Raw genomic sequence first — 23,179 nt, forward strand, 5'->3', positions numbered from 1 at the left:
ATTTTTTTTAGAACAAATTAGCATCCTTATACCATTAGACAGAAATAAAAAATGCAAGAACCACTGCAAACAAAAAAAGGGAATGAGGTGTGAACATTTTATAATTAATCAAAGGAGGCATTTTGGCACCTCATTTAAAAGACAAAAGCAAAACTGTGAAAAACTACAAGTGCCTACTATTTCTCCCTATGCTATCTATTCATAAATAATGATTTACATACAGTGTGAAGTGCAATTCATCTACTCTGGAAATCATCCTTGAGAATGTGTTGTACACTAGGCACGCCGCTCGGATTTGGGGATATACATTAGCACTCCAACTAGAGTCAGAAAAAATTAGGAAGTGTGAAAATCCAGCAAATCACACATAGAGTAAAATATAAGTGACTTTATACAGGAAAACCTTGTCCAGTAACTGCTTTTCTTAATGAAATCCAGCGAGACCAACGAAAGGAGTGTCGTAGTGGAATATCCACCAGTATCTGGTTATTGAAAACATTCAGACATCAAGGCCTCTATCAAACGTCCATTCCCAGGAGAATGAGTAAAGCGCTTCTTAATTGCAACATTTATTCTGTTTCTAATTCTCATTAAATGAATGTGTTGATGATGGGTGTGTTTTTTTTTCTTTTTTAAATTTTGAAGTTTAACAGTATAATCTGGTTTGTGTGGAGAGGCGTTAGAATGTAAAGCCAGTGAGATGAGTATGGCTACTCTGAATTCCAGCCTGAAAGCATTTGCTGTCGCTCACAGCTGGGCTTGTGGTCACCTGTGTAATGGTGATGCTTTCTTCTGGGCTCATTTCCGTGACTGCAGTTAGCTGGGGGTCACGAAGGCAACTGTATTGCTCTTCCTGAGTGCTGTCATCGACTTGATGTCAACAACTGAGAGGTTTTCATCTGGAAAACCCGGGTGCCTTCCTGCTTCACATGGTGATGATAGGGAGATGACAATCCGTCCAAGACAGACGTAGAAGGATGTCCCCCCCCCCCCTCCACAGAGCTGCACTGAGCAAAGCATTCACCAAGCAGGTGCTGCACAGGGGTGAAAAGGAGCTGTCTGATCACAAAGAAAACGGTGTGGATTCAAGGGGTCCGTTAGTGGAAGTCACCACTGCGATCAACCTGCCACACCTTAAAGAAGAAGCCTTATCAATTGTATGTCATTGCCAAGGTTTGGAAAAATACTAGGCAGAGGACTCCTGAAATTTTCTTACAGCAGAGAGGTTGCTGAGTGGATTGCCTCCTATAAAAGGCATGGAATTTTTCCTCTGAGTCATTGTATCTCCCTTTTCTCTATGCAATTAAAGGGCCAGTTTAATCATTCCTTAAAATGTTTTTTTTTTCATGCCTTCTTTTGTTTCATGTTGTAAATCTTCCTGGCTACAAGTTCTAGGCATGATTTCAGTCTATGGCAAAAAACTGCAGTGAATAGACACTCTTGCAATGTACGAAAATCACCACAGGAAATGTTAGTAGAAGAAATTTTCAATAGGGCTGAAGCCCAGTTCTCATTGCTCTCTGCTGAATTCTGTGATAGCACACACTTTTTGTAGAAACAACTGTGTTAGTTGCAAAGAGGACTGAGCAATACAGTACTGTCATGTTTAATCATAAAATAAGGGATAAAAAGTTGTTGAAAATATGATCACATCTTGTCTGATAACTCGGTGGCTCCTGTGAGAACGTCTGGGCCTATTCATGCTTTCCAAGAAAGTGGACTAGGTAGTGAGCAGAGGATGTGGATGAGAATGTCAGAGCAAGGCATAAGGTATGGGACTGAGTGACCTAACGCCGAAGAGAACTACCCAGACCTGGCCATCAAGAAAGGATAAAGATCAGACAGGTTCATTGTATGTGAGAACCCACAGAGGTTTTCCAAACAGCCATGAAACCGCAAACCCTACACCATCTTTGAGAGCTTCCACAGGACCTGACAAGGCTATCCTGTGTTTGCTGAAGTACATTTCTGACCCTCAAGGTGAGTTTTGTGGGAAACCTCCTATGATGTGACGCTGGTCCTGATAAAACGTAATATTGTACACTCAGCATGCACCCGTTTGCTTGGCACCAAAGACAGACAAATGTTTCTTAGCATAACCACACTAACAATGATCCCAAGTGTTTCACTTTAAGTCTTTGCGCGTTCAATCCTAAAGTTTGTCTCTCCTGATTCCTGATTTTAGCAGTTACGTATTTTGCCAGAATTAGGCAACACAATTCCTGCTGTTTTATTTTTTACCATTAAATGAAATGTTTTTGTAAGTTACATATTATACCAGGTAACTTATTCATATACCACATAATTTCCATTATGCACAAAAAGTAAATACCTCTAATTCTCTTCTATTCCTGAGGTATGTAAATTTCTTTCTAGGAGAAATTGTTTACAATTGCTCTGTTCTGTGATTATAGTCATACTCAGTAAAGTTTTTGTTACATTTTTACAGTTTTACTTTGGACTCATTTTAAACAAATAGATTATCACATATACAGAACTACATCTTGGGGTTTTTCCACTTAAACGCATTTTGGATGTCAAAACTATTCCTTCATTACCTATAGGGTCCCCCATTCATTTTAATCACTAGATAATAATGTTTCAGGTGCTTCCACCATTACTTTATTTACTCCTGGTGTGTATTCAGGTTAAAATAAATGTTTCAGTGAGTACACAGAGCCATGGCTTTGAGCTTCCTTCAGCGCTCAGTCATGGATTAGCAACTCCCACACAGAGAACGGCCTTCTCTCGTGAAGCAAGGAATCTCCAACTTTTCATATTTCCTCATGTCTTTATCCATCCCTTTACAGCTGCCAGTATTTTCTCTATTAAAATTCATCTTCTAAATTTCATTTCTTCTCTATGATTACTACTCTTAACCTTAGTAACCACAGAATGGAAAGATACTTTTCCCATCAATAAACTTTAAAACACATTTTTTTACTTCCTGGCACCTGGCATTATGCTTTGTAAGTTTTCGTGTATGTTTCATCCTGCTTGTCAACTGTAAGCTTACTGAAGGTTGTTATACATGAAACATAGGAATGTCCTCCGCAGAGCTGTCAGAAAGCTAGTATGTTTGTGTTTAGAAAAATATATCATATGAATATACACTCAGGGTTTAATTCTACTGGCTCTAAAGTTGAATATATATATATATATATATATATATATATATACACTCTTAAACGTTTTATATTTTAAGATGACAATAAGATATCTGGAGTTGAACTGGAGACATAGCTTAGCAGGCACAGTGCCTATCTAGCAAGCAGGAGGTCATGAGTTCAATTTCTGATGCAAAGAAAGAAAAAATTATATATATATATATATATGGAGCTATCCATATACTTGAATAGTTGTGAAAGTCAAATGAAATAGAAAAATCTCATTTCACAAGGAAAACCTCATCACTAGGATGGAAGGAAACAAAGAGAGCCTAAGGTCCAGCTCAGTGTCAATACACTTACCTAGGTATTGAAAAACCATGTATTTTAATATGCCAAACATTCTGCTTCTAAAATTCCCAGAAAAAAATCATGTTTAAATAAGAAAACTTTTTTAATAAGTTTAACTTTCTTTCATGGATCAGTGGCACAAAACACAAAAGATATCATTGGGTTTAAAGACCATAATTTAACACTGTGTTTTGGTGAGTTGAAGGCTTAATTCTAAGCCACATTTAGTTTTGTGCTTTCTTCCCATCTTCTGGTGGATATTGGACACACAGGATAAGGAGCTACATGTGGTGGACACGCACGTCCACAGTACGCCACCACGTTTCCCCTGTGGACCCCCTTGTCCCACCGCAGCTCCTATTTTCACACCAGGGGGGTCAAGCTTCGAGGGATACAGTGACTTTGGTCATACCTTTCTCCCACTACTTGCTCTAATACCACTCTCCTCTCCCACTTTTCCCCTTCTTCTATGCTAAAAAGGCTTTCTCCTACTTTTTGTCATCATTTTTACATTCTGCATATGTTTTTCTTTCAGAGTCTGGTTGACTTTGCTCAACATGAAAATCTCCAGATTCATTTATTTTCCTGCACATTACATTGGTTGGTTATTTCGTGGCTGAGTAAATCCCCACTGTGTATATATAACACATTTTTAATTCACCCATCTGTTGGTGGGCACCCAGGCTGGTTTCATGTCTTGGCTATTGTGAAATGCCACATTAAAAATGGAAATACAGGCAGGGGAGATAGCTCAGCAGTCTAACCCCTGCCTGGCAAGCTCAAGGACTCGGGTTCATTCCCTGGTATCACATGCCATGCCAGCCTCGCTCAGAGCCGGCCATGGAAACTGGGCGTGGGTGGCACACATTGTAATCCCAGTTCCAGAGAGGCTGAGACAGGTGGGTCACTGCACGTCTGAGCTGCCTAGAGAAACCCTGTACCAAATAAATAATTTTAAAAAAAACAAGAATACAGGTATCCCTGTACTACACTGATGACCAAACACTTGGTCTAGTTCTAGTTTCTGAGGAGCCTCCATACTGCTTTCCTTAGTAGCTGGGCCAGTTTATATGTTTTAAGGAGCCCAGACACTACAGTGAGTGTCCTGCCTTCCATTCTCCTAGCAGGATGGAAGCCTTCCTTCTCCCACAGCCTCTCCAACAGTTACTGTTTTTGGACTCTTCATGATGCCCATTCTGACTGGGTGAGATGGACTCTCAATGTGGCTTGGACTTACATTTCTCTACTGACTAAAGTGTGGAACACATTTTTTCATACACTTATTAGGCCCAGGGTCTGATCCCTAGCACCAAAAACAAACAAAAGAACAAAAAGAGAACGGAATAAGAAAAGATTCTGTAGGGCTTAAAATGTAGCTCAGAGAGCGCCTGCTTGCCTAGTGTGCAGCATGCATAGTACCCTGGGATTCTATCCCAGCTATTGAACAGCAGCACAAAAGGTTTCTTTTTTTCTCAGCAAAGAAAAAATATGGAAACATCTGCTACTCCAAACAGTCACCCATTGCTCAAAATCCAAAATGGACATGTCTTTAAACTATGCATTTATACACAGAAATTTCCACATATTATAATCCATGTAGAAAACACTTTATGCTTGCAAAGTTCTAAATAGATGAGTTAGTGGCCATACATTGAATTCATATTATGCCACTTAAAAATGAAAATTTTCCTAAGCTTAAATGGTTATTGGCTCCAACTTCTGGAGGAATCTCATGCAGATCATTTCATTAATATCTCAACAACTTAGCACCATATTTTACAGGATTGCATGATTTATACTTCATTTGTATGTTATTATAGAATTTCTCAAAGTTTAATCTTCAGAATAATTCAATGATTGATGAAAAGTGATTTGTACCTTATTTGGTATTCTATGCATTTAATATATGTATTGTGTTTGCTTAAAAAAGGGCACATAACACATGACCTTCATTAGTTGGCTCACTTTACTGCTATAGGTCAAATTAAATCCACTGAAAACAATTTTAGCCAAAAACTAATAAATGGTATGTACAAAATCACTTTTAAAATACCATAAGCAACAAAGAGAACTCATCATTCACATAATGTCATTTTCCTTCCCCTCTATAGTTTTAGCATAAAGGAATGATATACATTGAGGCAAACTTATATTGCACTATTTAAAATACTTGCAAAATGCAAGGATAAAATTAATTTGCTCATCTCCATTTCAAATTTGACTATGCATTCTATTAGAAAGCAGTTATGAGCCTAAACTGGTAATTCTTTATAACATGCCTGAGCTATTACTGGCAATTTGCCTTATGCAGACTTTTGTGTATTTTTTTTTTTTTTTCGGAACCAGGGATCAATCTCAGGCCCTTGTGCTTGCCAGGGAAGGGCTTATTCTACTGAGCCATCTCCCCAGCTCCTTGTATCTGTCTTTAATAACCATGAAAAATGGCATTTAGAGCAATCTTAGCATCTTAAATAGACAAGATCTTCAACAAATATCTGGAACACTTAGAAGCCTCTGGAACCAAATATCAAGGAGACATCACTACGTCAAAAATAAAAGCAATCTAAAGAATAATTCCAATTTTTCATTTAAGCAAATTATGAACAAACAAGCCACTGTACTAGCTTAAATATTCGTTTATCTAGATATTTTGAATACAATCCTTTTTAATAGTGCTGCAATAAATCAGTTGACTCAAAATTCTCCAAATGATCCAGCACAGGTTAGCTGTCCAAACCTGAAATTTCAGCACAGAAGACACCAGTCACAGCATACGCCATACCTGACGTACGTAAGAGAGACTCACCTTCCGTGTGCACAGCAGACACATAGGTCCAGTTGTACCTCTTCACGATGTCCACCATCGCTCGTGCCTGCTGCGCGTCTGAAGGCACAACCCTCATGAAGTATTTGAACAGAGTCTTGTCACTCAGATCCATGCTGGTTGCTGAGTAAGCAATCTGAGGTATGTTGAAAAGCTGAAGCAAGTTCTGGACCTGAATGGCCACAGAACTGGAGCCTGGCCCAATGACCCCGACTATGGGCTTCTTGGAGCGGAAGGAGGAGGAGCCATCCACACAGCGCACCAAGCCCTCCTCTTCCTCGGCGGAGATGAGGGAATCCCTTATGAACTCGATGCTTTGCTCTAGGGCCACAGCTGAATGCCAGCACGAATCCCGTATCTCGCAGCCCAGGGTGATGTTGGGCAGAAGTGTGGGGTCTGCGTTGATCCTCTCCAGGGTGTGCAGCATGGCCTCCACTCGCTGAATGCCATACTGCTCCCGGACTGCCCCACACTTCCGCTCATGAACTTTGTCCACAGTAGGCTGGTGGTGGACCGAAAAGAGAGCTCCAATGATGATGTCACCAGGCATGTGAGCCACCACCCGCCTTTCGCTGGACTGTGCGCTCCCGCGGACACCTTCTTTCAAAAGCAGGACTGACAGGATCAGCAGAAGGACCATTTTAAGAGAGGAGTTCAAGCTAACAAAGATAACATGGTGAGGAAAATGTAGGGTGGTGCAGACAGGTACCATCAAACAAGGTCCTGTGTTGAGCAGCACACAAAGCTATTAGCCAGAAATTCAGACGTGTTCTCTAAAGAGCTGCCATGCGCGCAGGTAGGATTTGGTGAGATGCATCCGTGTGGTCATGATCCTCACAACCTGGAAAAGAGGAGTAGGAATTTTAACAACATCACTACACTTAGTGTAGGTCAGCTCTAATGGCCCGTGCTGGTGAGGAAAGGAGGGCTTGTTTATATAGTTAAGAAATGCTTCTGATATCTTTTTTCTGTCTTTTGTAATTTGATGAAACAGGTGAAGAAGCTTCTAGTCTCTGGCTTGCTTAGAATAATATTTTTATTGTTCATCCGGAATACTTAGAATCAGACCTCCTGAGTAGCTGGCAGAACTAGTCTTTTAGGGAGAAGCAAGAGAGCTCAGCCTACTCTGTGCAGAGAGCTAAGTGGAATGTGCTTCAACACACTAAACACTGGTGATTTCTAGGGACGGGACTTGGTGGATTGCTTTACTTTAATTTTTATTAGGATCTTTGTTTCTTTCCAAGGTTTCAGCACTGAGCATGTATTAATTATGCAATTGTAAAAGTAAAGTCGTCTTCCAAAGGCTAGCGCTTGGCTCAGGGGCAAAGCACTTGCCTCGCATAGTTCCGAGAAGAAGGGCCTGGGTTCCATCGACAGCACTGCCGAAGCAACAATCAAAACAAAACAAAACCCATATACTCTTCTCAATGCAAGGCAAAGCAAATTAAATGGTCTTCCCAAGAATAAAGAAACATTTGCTTAATAGATATGTAGATGTAACAAAGATGAATGAGAAGAGATAAATATTTCGAGCTTGAAGAATTGTAGAAGATAAAGAAAAATGTTGGCATATTACACAACAAAACGCTCTCCAATAGGCAGGAAGTATAGCGATGTGAGGACCAGTTATGGAGAAAATAATACACACATTGAAGCCTCAGCTCTGCGTTGAGAAATATTAGTAAATTAGTTAACCTCTCAGTGCTGAAATCTCCTCTTGTGATAAAATGAGAACAGTAGGCACTAATCTGCTGTTATGGAAATCAACATAAAATATCAAGTATGTAAATGCTTTCTTTACACATTGAAATGTGCACATTTTTTTTGTTATTAGCTATCCAAGGGCATTTTGTGGCTAGGTGGTAAGGACAGAAAATTCTCAAGCAATCCACTTGGGCCTCCAGAGAGTCTTCAAAGTAATTACACAGCCTTGTAATAAAATTCACAGTAATCAGTTCCCCAGCCTTGGTCCCGAAAAGCAATCCCCTCAGCATGAAGGCTCAGAGGACTGAGAGTATGCAAGTATGCATGTTTGGAACTTTCCTTCCGAGAAGAAACTTAGGGCAGCTGTGAATATAGTCGAGCAATTCCATTTAAATTCCTGTGAGAAACAAGACTTTGCTTCAACTTTCTTACATGAAAATCTGGGATAATTTATAAAAGTAAAATGACACATTAATGATTTCAAGTATTTAAAGTGATTGTGAAAGAGATTTGTTTTGTATGCTACCATCTGTACTAGCCAAGAACCTTAAATTATTGTAAAATGACTAACTTCGTAAGCATCATCTTTTAACATTAGGTGACGTTTCTTCAGGAATTTATCAAATCATCATGTCTTTAAAAGAATACAAATGGCTTCAGAAATCATCAGTGTGCAACAATTCCAGGCCAGACACAAAATAAATAGAACTTGAATCACATTTGTAATCATCGCTCTCCCCTGCCTTTCAGTTTCCTCCTACTGTTTTCTATGGCAACAGAGAAATAGTCCCTCTGTACAGTGCCAAGCACTAAAAAAGTGCTCATCAATGACTAGATGCTGCAGAAGAAGGAGCTGCTTGGCAATGTATGAGAAAAAATCTCTTTGTCTATAAAAGTTAGCAAGAGAAAAGGAACAAAGGATGTTAATTTTCTCATGGAGAAGTTACAAGTTATTTAACATTTGATGAACTAAATGCTTGAGGCAAATACTTATTCTCATGAACGTTATATTGCAGACAAAAAATATGAATTAAAAGAAATAAACAATTCTTAACAAAACCCAGAAGTAGTGGATAAGTCCATAGCAAAACATTTTAATGTAAAACTGTGAAATTGATAAGAGAAACTAGAACTGACCCATTAATTTTATGAAGATAAAATATAAACCCAAAGTATTTTATTATAGTTCTTTTAGGAAAACCCTAAGTGTTGATACACTCATGTATATACATATGTACTAAAAGATTTCTTCCACTATGTATGTAAATTAATTAACTCAAGAAAGATATATTGCTTATTGAGTGAAACTAATGTAATAAAGAAATACAATGATGTGTATTGAAAGTTTTAATGGACATCTTTCCTTAAACACCCATCATGCCCCAAAAATTTCTTCATTCACTCTTTTTTTTAAATTTATTTATTTTATTTGTGTGTGTGTGTGTGTGTGTGTGTGTGGGGCCAGCTCAGCCCACCAGGGGGCGAGGCTGGCTGGCATGTGGTGCTGGGGGACTGAACCGCGGTCCCTGTGCTTTGCTAAGCTTGTTCTAAGTAGGTGCTTTAGACCACTGAGCCATCTCACCAGCCCCTTCATTCACTCTTTCAACAAATATTTAAGACATTTCTACTGTGACTTTCTCCATGAAGCTAAGTGCTAAACTACACCCAGATCCTGGGTTTTAGAAGTCCAACTAAGGAAAGGAAGTACACAAGCCTATAAGAAGGGAAAGTGAAGGCCTATAGTGTCAGAGACACAAAGAGAGGGTGTTATTTGCACCTTAGTGCTCACAGACATACATGGGGCTTTTATGTTGCCAGAAAAACATGCACAAATAATCCAGACAAAGAAGCTTTGTACCTTTCATTTGAGTGAAGCAAAGACCCAACAAAGAAAATGGTAAGTGACAGAAAGCAAGGAACGAGGATGCAGATCCTTTGCAGTCAGGAAGTAGTCTAAGGGAACAAGAAGGGGGTGAGTAGAGGGAAAGAGGAAATCTGAATAAAGATGTCCTGTATAGAGGAACCTAATAGCCCGAATTAGTGTAAATACTATGTGCCATAATGTGAGCCCAGACAGGTAGTACCAACAAGTATGAAGGAGAAAGGAACCAGAGGAGGAGGGAGCAGGGGAAGGAAAGGACAAGGGGATTTTAAAAAGAAAGATACAAGCTGTACTATGTACGTATACATTGTCAAGATGATTGTAAAATGTATGCACTGAAAATGTGCACTATTAAAAATATACATTTGTGAAAATAATTTTGTAACTGCACGTGATTCCCTTGGAAGATTTTATATTCTCTGTTCGTTGTACATCCTCTTTACATGTGACAAGTACCTCCACATGTCTGCTGAACGTATGGCACATGTGTATCAATAATCCTCACCAAAATTTTGAAATTCAGCTATCATTTATCATCTCTGTTTTACAAATATCACAAAGGTTTTGATAAGTTAAAATTTAGCCAATTACTCAGAGAATGACAAACCTAGAATTATCCAGGCCTGAGGTTCTAAAACATACTCTCCACCATCCCTATCGCTTCACCGCCCTTCTGATATGAGAGATATTAACAGAATCTATCTTTTCTCCTCTCTTGCATCTTCCTTGTTTAACCTTTAAGTTCAGTTTCTTTCTGTTTTACTCTATTATACCTTTCAGGCTTTATTCCTTCTTTCAGGTTCTTACACTATGGAGACGATACAGTATTTTCCAGGGGGGTCTAATTTATTTCACTTATGAGTATAGCATCTAGTTGCATTCACTTACCTATGCAGGCTTCAAGTTTGTCTTTCTTTATACCTGAGCAATACTCCATTGTATAAAAATACCTCATCTTCTTCATCCATCCATCAAGTGATGGGCATTTGGGCTGTTTCCAAGATGTGACCATCACAGATTGTGCTGCTATAAACATGGGTGGTGCACATACATCACTATGGTGTTATGTTTTCAGTTCTTCTGGGAAAATACCCAGAAGGGGAATAGCTGGATTGAAGGACGGATGGAAACACATGCACGTGTTGATACAGGATGGCTGAGATTATTGCACTCATAATTTCCATGCTTTTTTGCAAGTAGCAGTTAGTGTTTAGAAGTCTCACCTCCACTAACTCTGTGCGCTGATGTCTGTGACCCAAGCAGCTACCTCGAGGACAGAAATAAGTAATACTAAACCCGCGCTTGAATGCCTCATCTTGGTCTTCTAAATGTGCACCATTTGTAATGTTTTATTAATTATGATACTCTCTTCAAAATAAATTAAAACAAAAAAGACAAAAAAATAAGATTTCTTGAAAGCAAGCTCCCATATTCAATTATTTCCCCAATTTTGCATAACTATATCTGTTAATCTGAGCAATAGATTTGATGATAAAAATAGATAATATAACAACTGTTGTTAATTAGCTATTCCTGTTTTGAAAACCTGTTATTATAACATGCATTGTTGTATCTTACCCTGTTTCTGTCTTTTTCCTCTTTGTTTTTGCTTTTGTTTTTACTGTTCAAAATAAAATAAATTGAATTTAAAAGAAATCCATACAATCGAAAAAGGCCACTCAGACCCAATTTGGAGGTGCACCGCAGTCTTCAGAAGTGAGCTCCAAGCTCCCCCACCAGGCACCGGGAGAGCTTTTACGAAAGAAGATGTGGGCGGGGAGGGTGGTGTGGTGAGGGAGGACTCGGGGAGGACCGAAAAGCATGCACACGAGCGAGGCGCTGCAGGAGCAAGTCAGAGCATGGCTGTGCGGGAAGAGGGTGAACTGGGCCATGTTATGCGTGTCTTCCAACTCCCCACAAGGAAGGCAACCACTGTGCGCAACAGGTATGTAAAGATAAAAATGGAAACGGGGGGAGGAACCTCATTCTGCCTCTGCTCTGATGGGAAGAAGTTGGCGGTCACGTGAGAGGTGAGCGGAAAGGCTGTACTTTACAAAGAGCTCTGCTGGCGGTCCAGCCGCCCGCCCGCCCGCCTCCCGCTGCGCGGCTCAGGTGCAGCAGAGCGCAGACCGTCCAGAGCCTGGCCCCGGCCTTGGGAGACACGGACCGGAAGGCCGAGAAGGCTTCCAGGAGGACAACGGCTCCGTAGGGAGCGGGCTCCTGTGCTGATCAGCTTCTAACGTAAGTTACTGGAATGCCTTGCTATCGCCCGCAACGTAGTGCGCTAAGTGCAGTACAGATACCCAGCAAAGCAACATTTTGAAATAAATTATTATACAGATAATTCAGTTCAGCTTGGTGGGCCAAGTCTTAGATACTAAGTAGAAATTAAGAGAGATGTGAGGTAGGAATGTGCTGCAACTCAATTTATTATTCAGCCATACATCAAGTCATCCCAGGTCCAATCTAGTATGATAGTACAAATTGATAAAGGATAAACTCCAAATAGGTCAATAAAGGATTTGTCAAATCTATCAGCCTCTCTAGTTTGTTCGGTAAATGTTTACCGAGTAACCATTCTCCACCAAGCACTGTTGGAGACCCTCAGGTTTCAATTATGGGCACAACAGACATAAGTTCACACCTTTATAGAGCCTGAAAAAGTCTGAATAATAAATATTGAAGGGGAGGGACGGAGGAAAGCAAAATTGAAAGTGTTGGAGATGAGACAAATTTTAGATAACACAGCCAAAGAAATATAAACCACAAGAGTAACACTCAAGTAAATAACTACAGAAATAACAAGTCATAGAAATGCCCAGAAAAGAACATGATAGCTGAAGATAAAAGGCTCAAAGCCAGGTTTGTGCTTTGCGTGTGCAAGAATGACAGAAGCTAGAATAAGTTGGTCTTCATGCACTTCATGAGACGGCCAGACAACACCGCGCTGGCCTGAACTTCTGAAAATTTGCATTCACATTTCATGGGCATGTATTCCTGAAAATGTTTTAGCAGAAACTTATAATCTGTCTAACATTTTAACTTGAATAAAAGCACAAGGGCAGAAGCCAAGGGAGCAGTTGGGAATCTATTGCACTAACTCATTGAGAGAAATGGCAGTGCGAGTGGTGAAAGCTCGAAGGATCCTGGATATATGTTACAGTATAAGGCTGGCTATCAATTCTGACTTGGGGCACGTGGGAAAGAAGAGCTCCCGTGTTTTAAACAACAGAGAACCCCAAGAGAAATGGAGGCTGACAGAGCCATAGTATGAAACCTTGCCTAGTCCCCAGAACTTTCCACATATTAAGGAAAGTGGAACTTTGGAACAAGAGAGCCCCTGACTATAATTCAGAGTAGGTAAAAGTCATAGAGATTGCATGATTTATGGCAGGCCCAGAATCAGAATCTAACAAAATGGCATCTCAAAACCCAGTTTTAATTATGTTTTACAATTTGGTGTCCTTCTCTATGATTTTCAAAATATTTATGTATTTTAAGTGGAATGCTAGTGTTAAATCTCTCTGATAATGTATTTATGAAGTATATTGTAAATATGCTTCTCTATCAGTTCATTTTGATGAAAGGGACAAGGAAAGCAGCGTTTCATGTACGCATATACACTGGAAGCACAGCTAAAGGCAGAGCACTATTCTAGCATATGTGAATCCCAGGATTTGATCCTAGCACCAAAACAAGAAGAAGAAAAAAGGATGTGCATGCATGTACGCGTGAGGGCACGCACACACACGCACACACAGAAATCTTCCATGTGCTATTCAATGTCCTTAGTGTTTCACATAAAATGATATTTAACTTTATGCAATTTATATGATAATTAATTTATGCATAATTTAAAGATGATGGTTCTCAGATGCAGGAAGAGACAGTGGTTTAGCAAAGACTCACAAGTGAGTGATTTGCAGAGCTGAAAGTCATGTTAATAGCATTTATTTCTTCTTAACAGTTGCACATACTTCAATTATATAAGTGTGCCAAAGTGTATGTAGATGTCTCCGTTTTAGTTTTTAATGTTGTTGATCATTTCTGGCAACTAGAGTCAATGTTTCAATTTAGTTTCTCTTAAAATTGTTACTTTTTAAAATTTTGAATTCATTGAGTATGAGCAACATCAAACGTTCTTTCCCAGAGAACTCATTCCCTGTCACTCTTATACAAGTTCATGAGTCAAGTCATTTCTCCTCGACAACCTCACCAATAATCTTGCTAATTCTCTTATCAGGAGTCTGGTAAGAAATTAGAAGTTGGAATACTGCTTTATTTTCCATGCACAGAACCATTTCCATTCTGGATGTCACATCTATCATTGCAAAAACATTTTTAGAATTGTCAGAATATTCTCATTTCACTTATTAGCAAGCAAATACAATTTAAGAAAGAATTTTTTTTAGATTACAGCTCTTAGGTGTAAGGGTGATAGACAAACAAGCTGCAGGTTTGTGTCACAGATGATGTGAAGCCAACAACCCATAGTGGCCCCCAAAAGTGTGCAAAATGGCATGGATTGGGCTGACAAGCTCGTTCAGGGGACTAAGCACCTGCTTAGGCAAGCACAGGGACCGGGGTTGGATCCCCAGCACCATGTGCTGTGCCAGCCCCACCCCGGGGTGTGATGAGCCAACCACCAAGACTGGGCATGGCGGTGTATGCCTGTCATCTCTTTGCTGGGGAGGCTGAAAACAGGATGGTCACTAGAATTCTGAGCTGCATAGTGAGGCCCTGTACCAAATACATGTTTTAAAAAATGGCATGGATCTAAAATTTAAAATATGGAGGTCTTCAACTTCCTTGAAATGGATATGCTACATAAGTCCAATTTATACTGTATGTTAGCTCAAGACGCTATTCTGAGAAGCACTAGAGTGCTTTATTCAGTGTTACATTTCTGGATTCACAGCCTAGTATTATTATTTACAACCCCATTGCACAAAACAGTTGACACACAACTAGACGCAGAAAACTAGTAACCTCAAGCAACCATGCAGTCTCATCCTACTTCCTATGTGAATATAAAAAGAAATATGAGTGGGTGGAATTTGCTATTGAACTGCACACTGCACCATAATCATATTCACAGCTCACATAGTCCTTTGTTTCCCACAATCTTCTCAAACACTGACCATCTTTCTGGCACAGATGTCTCTTATATAACTTAATCCTCACCAAGCAAATCACACAGCTCAAGCTGAAAGTAACACGAGTGCTGCCTACTGCACATCAGCCTCACCCAGTCAAGGATCTCAGTACTGCATGTCCCACGTTATGCTTCTCAGGCAACCTGAAGTACAAAGATAACAGATCTCATGATGTGAAGACGGCGCCTCTCCTCTCTCTTCACTGTTTCAAGTCTTTATCGGTGAATTTGTAAGCAAGAAAGACTAGCACTCTCAGTGCAACCCAGGAAAAGTGATCGACAATATTATAATTGAAAGCATCTCTTCTGAAACACAAACATATAACATGATATTGTACAATGATGTAATCTGTATTTTAACATTTGGGTAAAACATGGTGGGTGTTAGAACCAAGCTCACTAAATCATTTAAGCAAGTACTCTAGTAACCCACAAAGACCTTAAACAGTCTTCTGCAGCAAAGCAATAAAAATCGGGTAAGCCACCATGTTATCGAGTCTCAACTTGATTATCAAGTGGGGAATTTTGAGTTCAATCCATTTTTCAACCTGCAGCTTCATTCTTACTACTTGTGGTGTACTTCTAAGGAACACTAGAACTGTAAAACATTATTGTTACTATGAAATAACCTATTATCAGGTACTTGCCAGTGTGTAAATACCTGAGAGGACATTTGCAATTTGGTCACAACTTAGCTATTATTTTAGTAACTACTTTTTCCTAAATAGTGCATAAGCATTATCTAATAGAAGCCTTTCAACAACACTGTAAATTAGGTTTAGTTATTTTATATATCAATACCTCTATACGTGGAGGTTTAGAGACAAATTATTTTACTAAAATCTCACACCTATACAACATACCATTATATTACAGTACATAACCCAGCTATATGTTATTCTAAATTTCATATTCAATATAATCAGATAATAATCTCTTCCAGATAGCCAGATTAATAGCTTAAACATTATGTTTTGACTGCATAATATTTTGTAAATTCTTCTTTTCTTTTAATATCTATGTAAGTGGTCATCAATTACAGTCAAAGGCTATAAGATTAACTCAGATAAATAGATTGTCTACTGTAATTATTGAGGTCAGGAATTCCCAAGTATAGTACTACTTAAATTTTGGACCAGACAATTCTTTATTGTAGTGGTTGTCCTGCTCATTGTAAGATCTTTAGTAATGTCCCCCATCTTTGTCCAAAGGACCAAATAACTAACAGGACCACATGCTAGTGGGCTAACCAAATAGGTCTCCAAATATTGCACATGTCCTCTCAGGTCAAAATTAACCCTAGTTGAACCTTATTGAGTCACATGGAACATCGTCCTGAAAATGTCAGCATTATCATCAAAAAAAAAAAAAACAAAACAAAAAAACAAAAACAGCTAAAAGCAAATCGTTGGATGAATTAGTCTCTATATCCTTTTTTTCCTGAAGGCTATGAATAATACTAATAAGTGTAAGTTGGCATATGATTGCCTTCTTTTTCAACTTTTTTTCATATTTCCAAAGCTGCAATCAAATTAAGAAACATAAAATAGACTGTGAGATTTGAGGGTGACATTTCTTCATATTAAGCAGGCACAGTTCTGGGTATCTGCAAATTACGATAAATGAATACGAAGACAGCGTCTTATGATATACTTGCCAACTTCAAAGGTCGCTCTTAATTAAGAGGAAATACAGAGTTCATTGTAATTTAGCAAGATAATAACAGGATTTTATATACTAGTGTATAGATTTGTCTCAATTTTTAATTCATTTTAAAATAAGTAAAAATGGTATCTCTCCTTAAAGAAGTCTATTATAATTTGATATATTAAGGCAAATTGATTTTTAGGAAAATAGCTTACTATAACTTTACAAAATAAAATGAATGCAAGAAAATTATATTATACTGCCCATCAGTGCCATTATAATACGCGCTTTTCATTTTTCTTCAAATAATTATGCCCAAAAGTTTAAAATAAATTGTTCATAGTTAGAAATGTCATGAGAACTACTCATTAGAGAAATTTGATTATATCTGATATCTTCACAAGCCTACATTCACATGAACTATGTATACTTTTGTGTCTAAATATTTCCTTTAAACTTTTTGAAGAATTTGAATATAATAAAGGTTAATCATTTGATTTCTGGTTATCTCTGAATATTTACATGCTTAGTTTAAAATAGTGTTAGATATGTGAGAAAAAGAAATATTTGAACCCTCAGTTGTGGAAATGAATGCTCTGGTGACTCAAACTAGTAGAATTTTTAAAAAAAACTATGATATATGTCCAAGTTTCCAGTCAATATCATAGTTAAGAGTAAGTGTTTAGAATCAGATGATCCTAAATACAAAATAGCCGCTTTGCTATCTTATAAGCTGTGGAACATGAGGCAAATCATTTAGTCTCTCTTAGCCTTGCTTTTAATTGTTAGATTTACATAACAAAACTGAAATTAAATCTACACTTTTGGGGGAAAAATTAAATTCAGTAACATAAAACCCCAGGAAATATTTGATATCTAAAGGCCTGAGTATGTTTAAATGTCATCAATAACATTGATACGCTGGTCACTATAGCCAATCACTTTATTTAGATTCGTTCAGCCAGTTCATGATATAAAGGTTTAGTACTATAGTGTGCATTCAAGTTAGCTTAGCTCTATAGAAACTGGCTAAGGGCAAGTTTGTTGTGTTTTGTTTTGTTTGTTTTTTTTTTTCTGGGACAGTGGAAGAAAAATTCATCATTAAAACAGAAACACTAAAGAAACACAGAAAGCATAAAAAACAGAATGTCTTGTGCTATACCTAGTGATCAGCATGAAGCCCAGCATGCTCCATAGGTACCTGTTAGAGGGGGGCTTGGTCTACCAAAGACCGTGACTTGGTGCCCTCTTTAACCAAAGGTGCGTATGGTTCAAGCGAGACTAAGAAAAGTAAAATATCATTTTCTCAGTGCCTACAAAGGATAAGAAAACAAATTCATGATATAGCATTTTATTGAAATACTTTTAACCAACTGAGATAAAGGAATATTGAAAAGATAACTTTTGATGTATAAATAGTTAAGTGTTTAAAATCAAAATTGAAATTTATTTTCTTGAGCTACACAAATATATACTAAAATATTTCTTTGAATGTGCCTGTCTTCTGTCTTCTAAATTCTATTCTATGACTAAAATTACAACTAAATGATTTCTTGGGACTAAGATTAATATTTCTCTGAATATGAAAAATTAAATATATGTTATCAAATAGAATAATATTCTTCCTTTATAGTAATAAATCTTTAAGATAGCCAAACTCCAAAGAAGCCAATTGAGCCAAAGAACGTCACATACATTATCACATACCAAGACATAGTCTTTACTGCTATACAAAGTTTGCTTATACTTAATTCATTTATATAAATTTAAACAATATAAGCAGGGATTGACATACAAAGACATGAAGAGCAACATATATGCCTTTTTCTTCATCCCATGATTTTAGAAAAGTAGGGCTGAAATTATCATCATTATAGGAAAAAATGCAATTTCTCACTATCAATTCTATACCATATTTGCCACTTACAGTATCACTTTCTGTTTATTGCCATGTAATTTAGTTTTCCTATCTAAGACATCTGACTATTTTTAAAGAACAAAAGAGCTATACTCCTGTAAAATATTCAATGTATTTTGAAGAAAATAAATTCTAAAATACTTTAGTTATAAAAGAAAATATGCTTAGAGATGAGCCATTGTATTATAACACACAATAATGTCAATAATTAAAGAAAACCTGAAAATGGTACATAGTTACTCAAGAATTCAACCAAAGTCTGAATAATCTATGCTGGCTGCACATGGTATCTACAGCAAAATTTTCATTCTTACCCTGAGCATTTGTCCTCAGGGGCATAATGTTTATAATTCACTGATGGTGGAGGCCTGTATCTGTCTATACCAGTAAAAACATCTGGTCAAGTACTTAAATTTTTCAAATATCAACTCCACCTTGACAAATGCTCTCGATGTATCCTTTCATAAATTTTTATAAGCACATAACCCACAGGCAAAATATTGCCATATGATAGTACAAAGTTCTAATGGCTGTAATTGAAATATCTAGATTGTAATTTTTTCATGCAGACTGCAAGCAACTGCAGCTGGTTATTTAGAAAGTATTCACCACCTCCTTTGCCTAAGAAACTTCCAGGGATCTGTCCAATGTTCTGAAAAGCTTCCCACCACAGAAGGCTGCAGACTTGGTGGAATGTATGTTACTAAACTGATAATTTAAAAGCAGTGTTTTCAACTCCTAAATGAATGAACATTTTGAATGGTAACCAAAATCCATACAGGACACAAATAGTCACAACTTATTCTTCAATATGCAGTTATTTGGAAGTAGCAGAAAAATGAAAACAAAAATGTCCCACACTCCATGAAAGGAACAGCACAGAGCACACCTAAGAGAGGCTGTACACCTAACCACCCCCTGAGGTCACACCACACACACACACACACACACACACACACACACACACACACCCCAGGTAACTCAGATGCTTCCACTGAAAAGCTTTAATTATGCCCCATTGCAGGAAGTGGGCGCAGAGCCAGGAGCAGTAGTACCTAGCCTTCCCACGTGGCCAGCAGAATTACAGATTTTCTCGAGCTGAATCCTGAGGGACTTCAAACAATAAAATACCACGGAAGGAATGGAGAAGAAAAGAGAAGCGGCCCTCTCACCGGCTTGTACCAACTGCCTTTCAAGAAGTAAAGCGATGGAGACTCTCCTGTCTACTCGTGTTCAGCTGCGGCTGGACCTAAATTGCTCCTAAATAGGCACAAGCGCATGCCACGCTGTCTTCCAATTCCCTTCCCCGTGACACCTGCTCCGTGGGGAAACGCAGGCAGCTGGGAATCACGGCACCAGGTGGAAGATCCTCACAGGTGAACCTTCCGTTCCCTCACGGAGGTCGAAGCCCTCACACTGAGGGCCTTCCCTGGGTGCCCGTCACAAGCGCCTGCACGGCGGGCTCCATCCTCTGCTCGCTGCTCATGCGGCTGTCCTGGGTAGCTAGTAGGCTTTGTGTCTGAGGTAAGGTAAGGATGCATCCAGGGGAGGAGAAAGAGTAGGCGGGCTCGGACTGGTGCTCCGAGAAAGGCGCTCTGGCTTGAGAAAGAAAAGAGCTGTGCCTTCAGCACCACCCGCTGTCCCCCTCATCCTGCAGCAAGCGGCGGCTTGGCTGTGGCCACATTTATTGAGAAAAAAATCTTCTTTTCTTTCCCTCCTATGTTTGCTTTGCGCAATGTCGAGCCCTCGGACAGTTCGGGGGATTGCAGTTTGCATCTGAAACTAGGCTCCCTTTGCCTTAGAGATCAGGAACTCGGACCGGAAAGCATGCACAATCCCTGCCTCAATCCTTGCAGCTTCTCTCTCCTTTGCCCCCTGGCTCGCGCCTTTTCCACCAACAGGTCTAATCAGGACGGTCCGCAAGTGGAGTAGACGTGTACCTCACTGGCTCCAGCCGCCCCTGCTCCACCCACGTCTCCTTCCCCCGAAGCAAACTGTAAGCTACTCAGCAAGCCAATAGCTGCTACATTCTTGGGGCCAGGGGATACTTGGGCACACAGACACTTAGCAGGCTTACCCCCTGTCGGCCATGCAGCGGGTAGTGAGACGCGGTCTAGCTAGCCCCCCACAAAGTTGGGCTGCAGGATCAACGGGGTAGAGCCGGCCATTCCAGTCCCGGGCTGCCCCCACCCCGAGCTGATCTCAAGCTCATCCCCTGCACTCAGTGCGCGCAGAACAGCCGAGCTGAGGGCGGCGGCGTGTGCAGCAATCTTCCCGCTACTGAAAAAGGGGGGAAGGGGAAAAGGGAAGAGAGCGGAGGAGGGAGGGGTGGTAGTTTGTATTTATAGAGAACAGAGTTCTTTTCGTAACTTTTTGGTGCCACCAAGTGGCACAGCGAGTTCCTTTAGGAACAGACTCATGGGCAAACTGGATAGGTGGACGAGCCCCTGGGCCAGACCCCCGTCGCGGGGGTTGGGTTCGTTCTCACGCGTTCACCGTCTCAGTCTCCTGAGGATGAAGCGCTCTGAATTCTAAAAACAAACCCACATGGAAGGGGAAAGATATCTGTGTCTACTTCAGATAAATAGAAGAGGAGTCAAAGCCATGGCAGGAGCCAGTTTCATCTCTAGAGCACCAAACCGTTTGCCCTAGGAGGAATTCCCGCTGCCTTTTCCTTGCCTTCCCTTTCATCCTGATCACCTTAGCCCGCTGTCCTACTTCAGCCCTTTCCTGCTATCCCGTGTGCCTGCTCTTTAAGCTGGGGCGTCATTTCCCTTATAGAAGAATCACATCTAAATTATTTTTCAGATCTTCAAATTCATAATGCTCGTCACTAACCCACCTTGTAAAATTACGGCCTTAATAAAAATAATGTATGACCTTAGGCCCTGCATATTTCAGTCTCTCCAAACAGCTCTCAAAACTCCAGGTTCCTTTTGCTGCCGTCAGACTTCCCTTTGCCTCTCCTGTTCCCATGGAGCTCTGGGAAGCGTACCCTGACAGCACAGCCAGGGTCTTGCACCTGCCTTTAAAACTTTGAGGGAGAACACTATGCGCCTTCCTCTCCCTAGATAGTTTGCTCCTCTTTACATACCGATCTTCACGACTTATCAGTGCAATCCTCAAGTGCAGTCATAGACACTGCTACTGCTCGAGACTCAGGGGCTCAAGACGCAGAGCAGCCTCTACATTTTGCAGACGGGAAAAACCGAGAAAACAAAGATTAAGGGACTTCTTCAAGGTGACACGTTGCCCTGGAGAACAGCCCAAGGACTGCCCAGGGCAGGACGTATGACCCCAGTGAGGCCACACCTGCCTGCCAGGGTCCCTCACCTCCCCCACACCAGACAGCCCATTCATTCTTCTCTGCTTCCTCTTGCCTCTTTCTCTCTATGTCTCTGTCATCTTCTGCCAAAGTTCAATGCAGAGACCAAGAATAAAAATGTCTACCTAGCTCTACTATCAGTATAGGAACTTGAGAGGTCCAGAGTTTCAGCTGGGTGCCCCCTTACAATGGCCCACAGTTCTTGAAAACCTTTCTTTCCTGATCCTATATCACGGCATTGTCATTTTAGAGACCTAACAGTGGTATTCACAGCCAGCCTTCTCCTTCTTTTGCTCTCTCCCTGAATTAAATACCAGCAAGTGCTCTTATCAGCCCGCAAACACCTAATGACCTCAAAAATAGAGAAGCCCTTCCCCTTTTTAAATGCATGCCTTCCATCTCGCGTGCACGTGTACTGGCATGAGAGACAGGGAGAGAGAAAGACGGATTGCAAATGCCTCTTTGGGTTTAGATCTCTCTCTCTCTCTCTCTCTCTCTCTCTCTCTCTCTCTCTCTCTCTTTCTATTTATTAGTCCTTTTCTGTGCAAACCAGCCCACTTAAATCCCTCTCTTAACCAAATAAAAACAAAATGATCTTCATGAATCTCCCATCCTAGCAGTCCCGCGTCAGCCCAGGCTCCCAGTCAAAATTCATGTCCTATCCACACAGCACACGTCCTTGCAGGGTGACTTTTCTGAACTTGCAGGACCTCATAGTGTCCCCAGCTCCACCTGCCCGCCACCTGCCTGTCACCTGCCCCCCCCCCCGGGTCCCGGTAGCCCGAGCTCCCGCCCCTCGCCAGGTCTCTCCATCCCCGTGGGGGGAGGGGCTCCGGCGGATCTTTACTCCTGGTGACAGAGCCAGGAGAAAGGGAACCGCGCCGTGCTTACCAGGTGCGCGACCGGAGCCTTGCGCCCCCAGTCAGCCGCCGCCGGCGAGCTCCCTGCGCTTCCGGAGCGGCCTGAGCAGCTGCGGGAGCGCTAGTGCGGACGGCAGAGGCGGTGTGACAGCCACGGAGGGGCCGCGGTGGTGGCGCTCGTCTCGCGCCAGCGCCTGAGCACGTGCCGCGCTCGCTCTGGCGGACGCAGCTCAGGCGCAGCGCAGGGCTGGCTCAGGCTCCGGTTCCTGCTCTGCCCCTGCCCCTGCTCCTGCCCCTGCTCCTGCTCTCTTCTTCGTCCTGCTCCTGCTTCTGGTCCTGCTCCTGCTACTGTTCAGCTCCTGCTCCCGCCCCTGCTCCTGCTCTCTTCCTTGTCCTGCTCCTGCTC

At 40.6% G+C, this 23,179-nt stretch overlaps 1 protein-coding gene across 1 annotated transcript in view; it reads right to left on the reverse strand.

Annotated features, from left to right (window-relative positions):
* The window catches only part of Grm5 (glutamate metabotropic receptor 5), a 585,509-nt gene extending 562,532 nt beyond the window's left edge, over nucleotides 1–22,977 (reverse strand). Inside the window, exons 1-2 of the mRNA XM_004647439.1 lie at nucleotides 22,805–22,977; nucleotides 6,265–7,123 (exon numbers count right to left, since the gene is read on the reverse strand). Coding sequence (XP_004647496.1) covers nucleotides 6,265–6,994 — 730 coding nt within the window. The 5' untranslated portion in view covers nucleotides 6,995–7,123; nucleotides 22,805–22,977. The remainder of the gene's footprint in view (nucleotides 1–6,264; nucleotides 7,124–22,804) is intronic.
* Nucleotides 22,978–23,179: the final 202 nt, after the last annotated feature.

Source organism: Octodon degus, unplaced genomic scaffold, assembly GCF_000260255.1.
Source record: "Octodon degus isolate 3935 unplaced genomic scaffold, OctDeg1.0 scaffold00306, whole genome shotgun sequence".
Lineage (NCBI taxonomy): Eukaryota > Metazoa > Chordata > Mammalia > Rodentia > Octodontidae > Octodon > Octodon degus.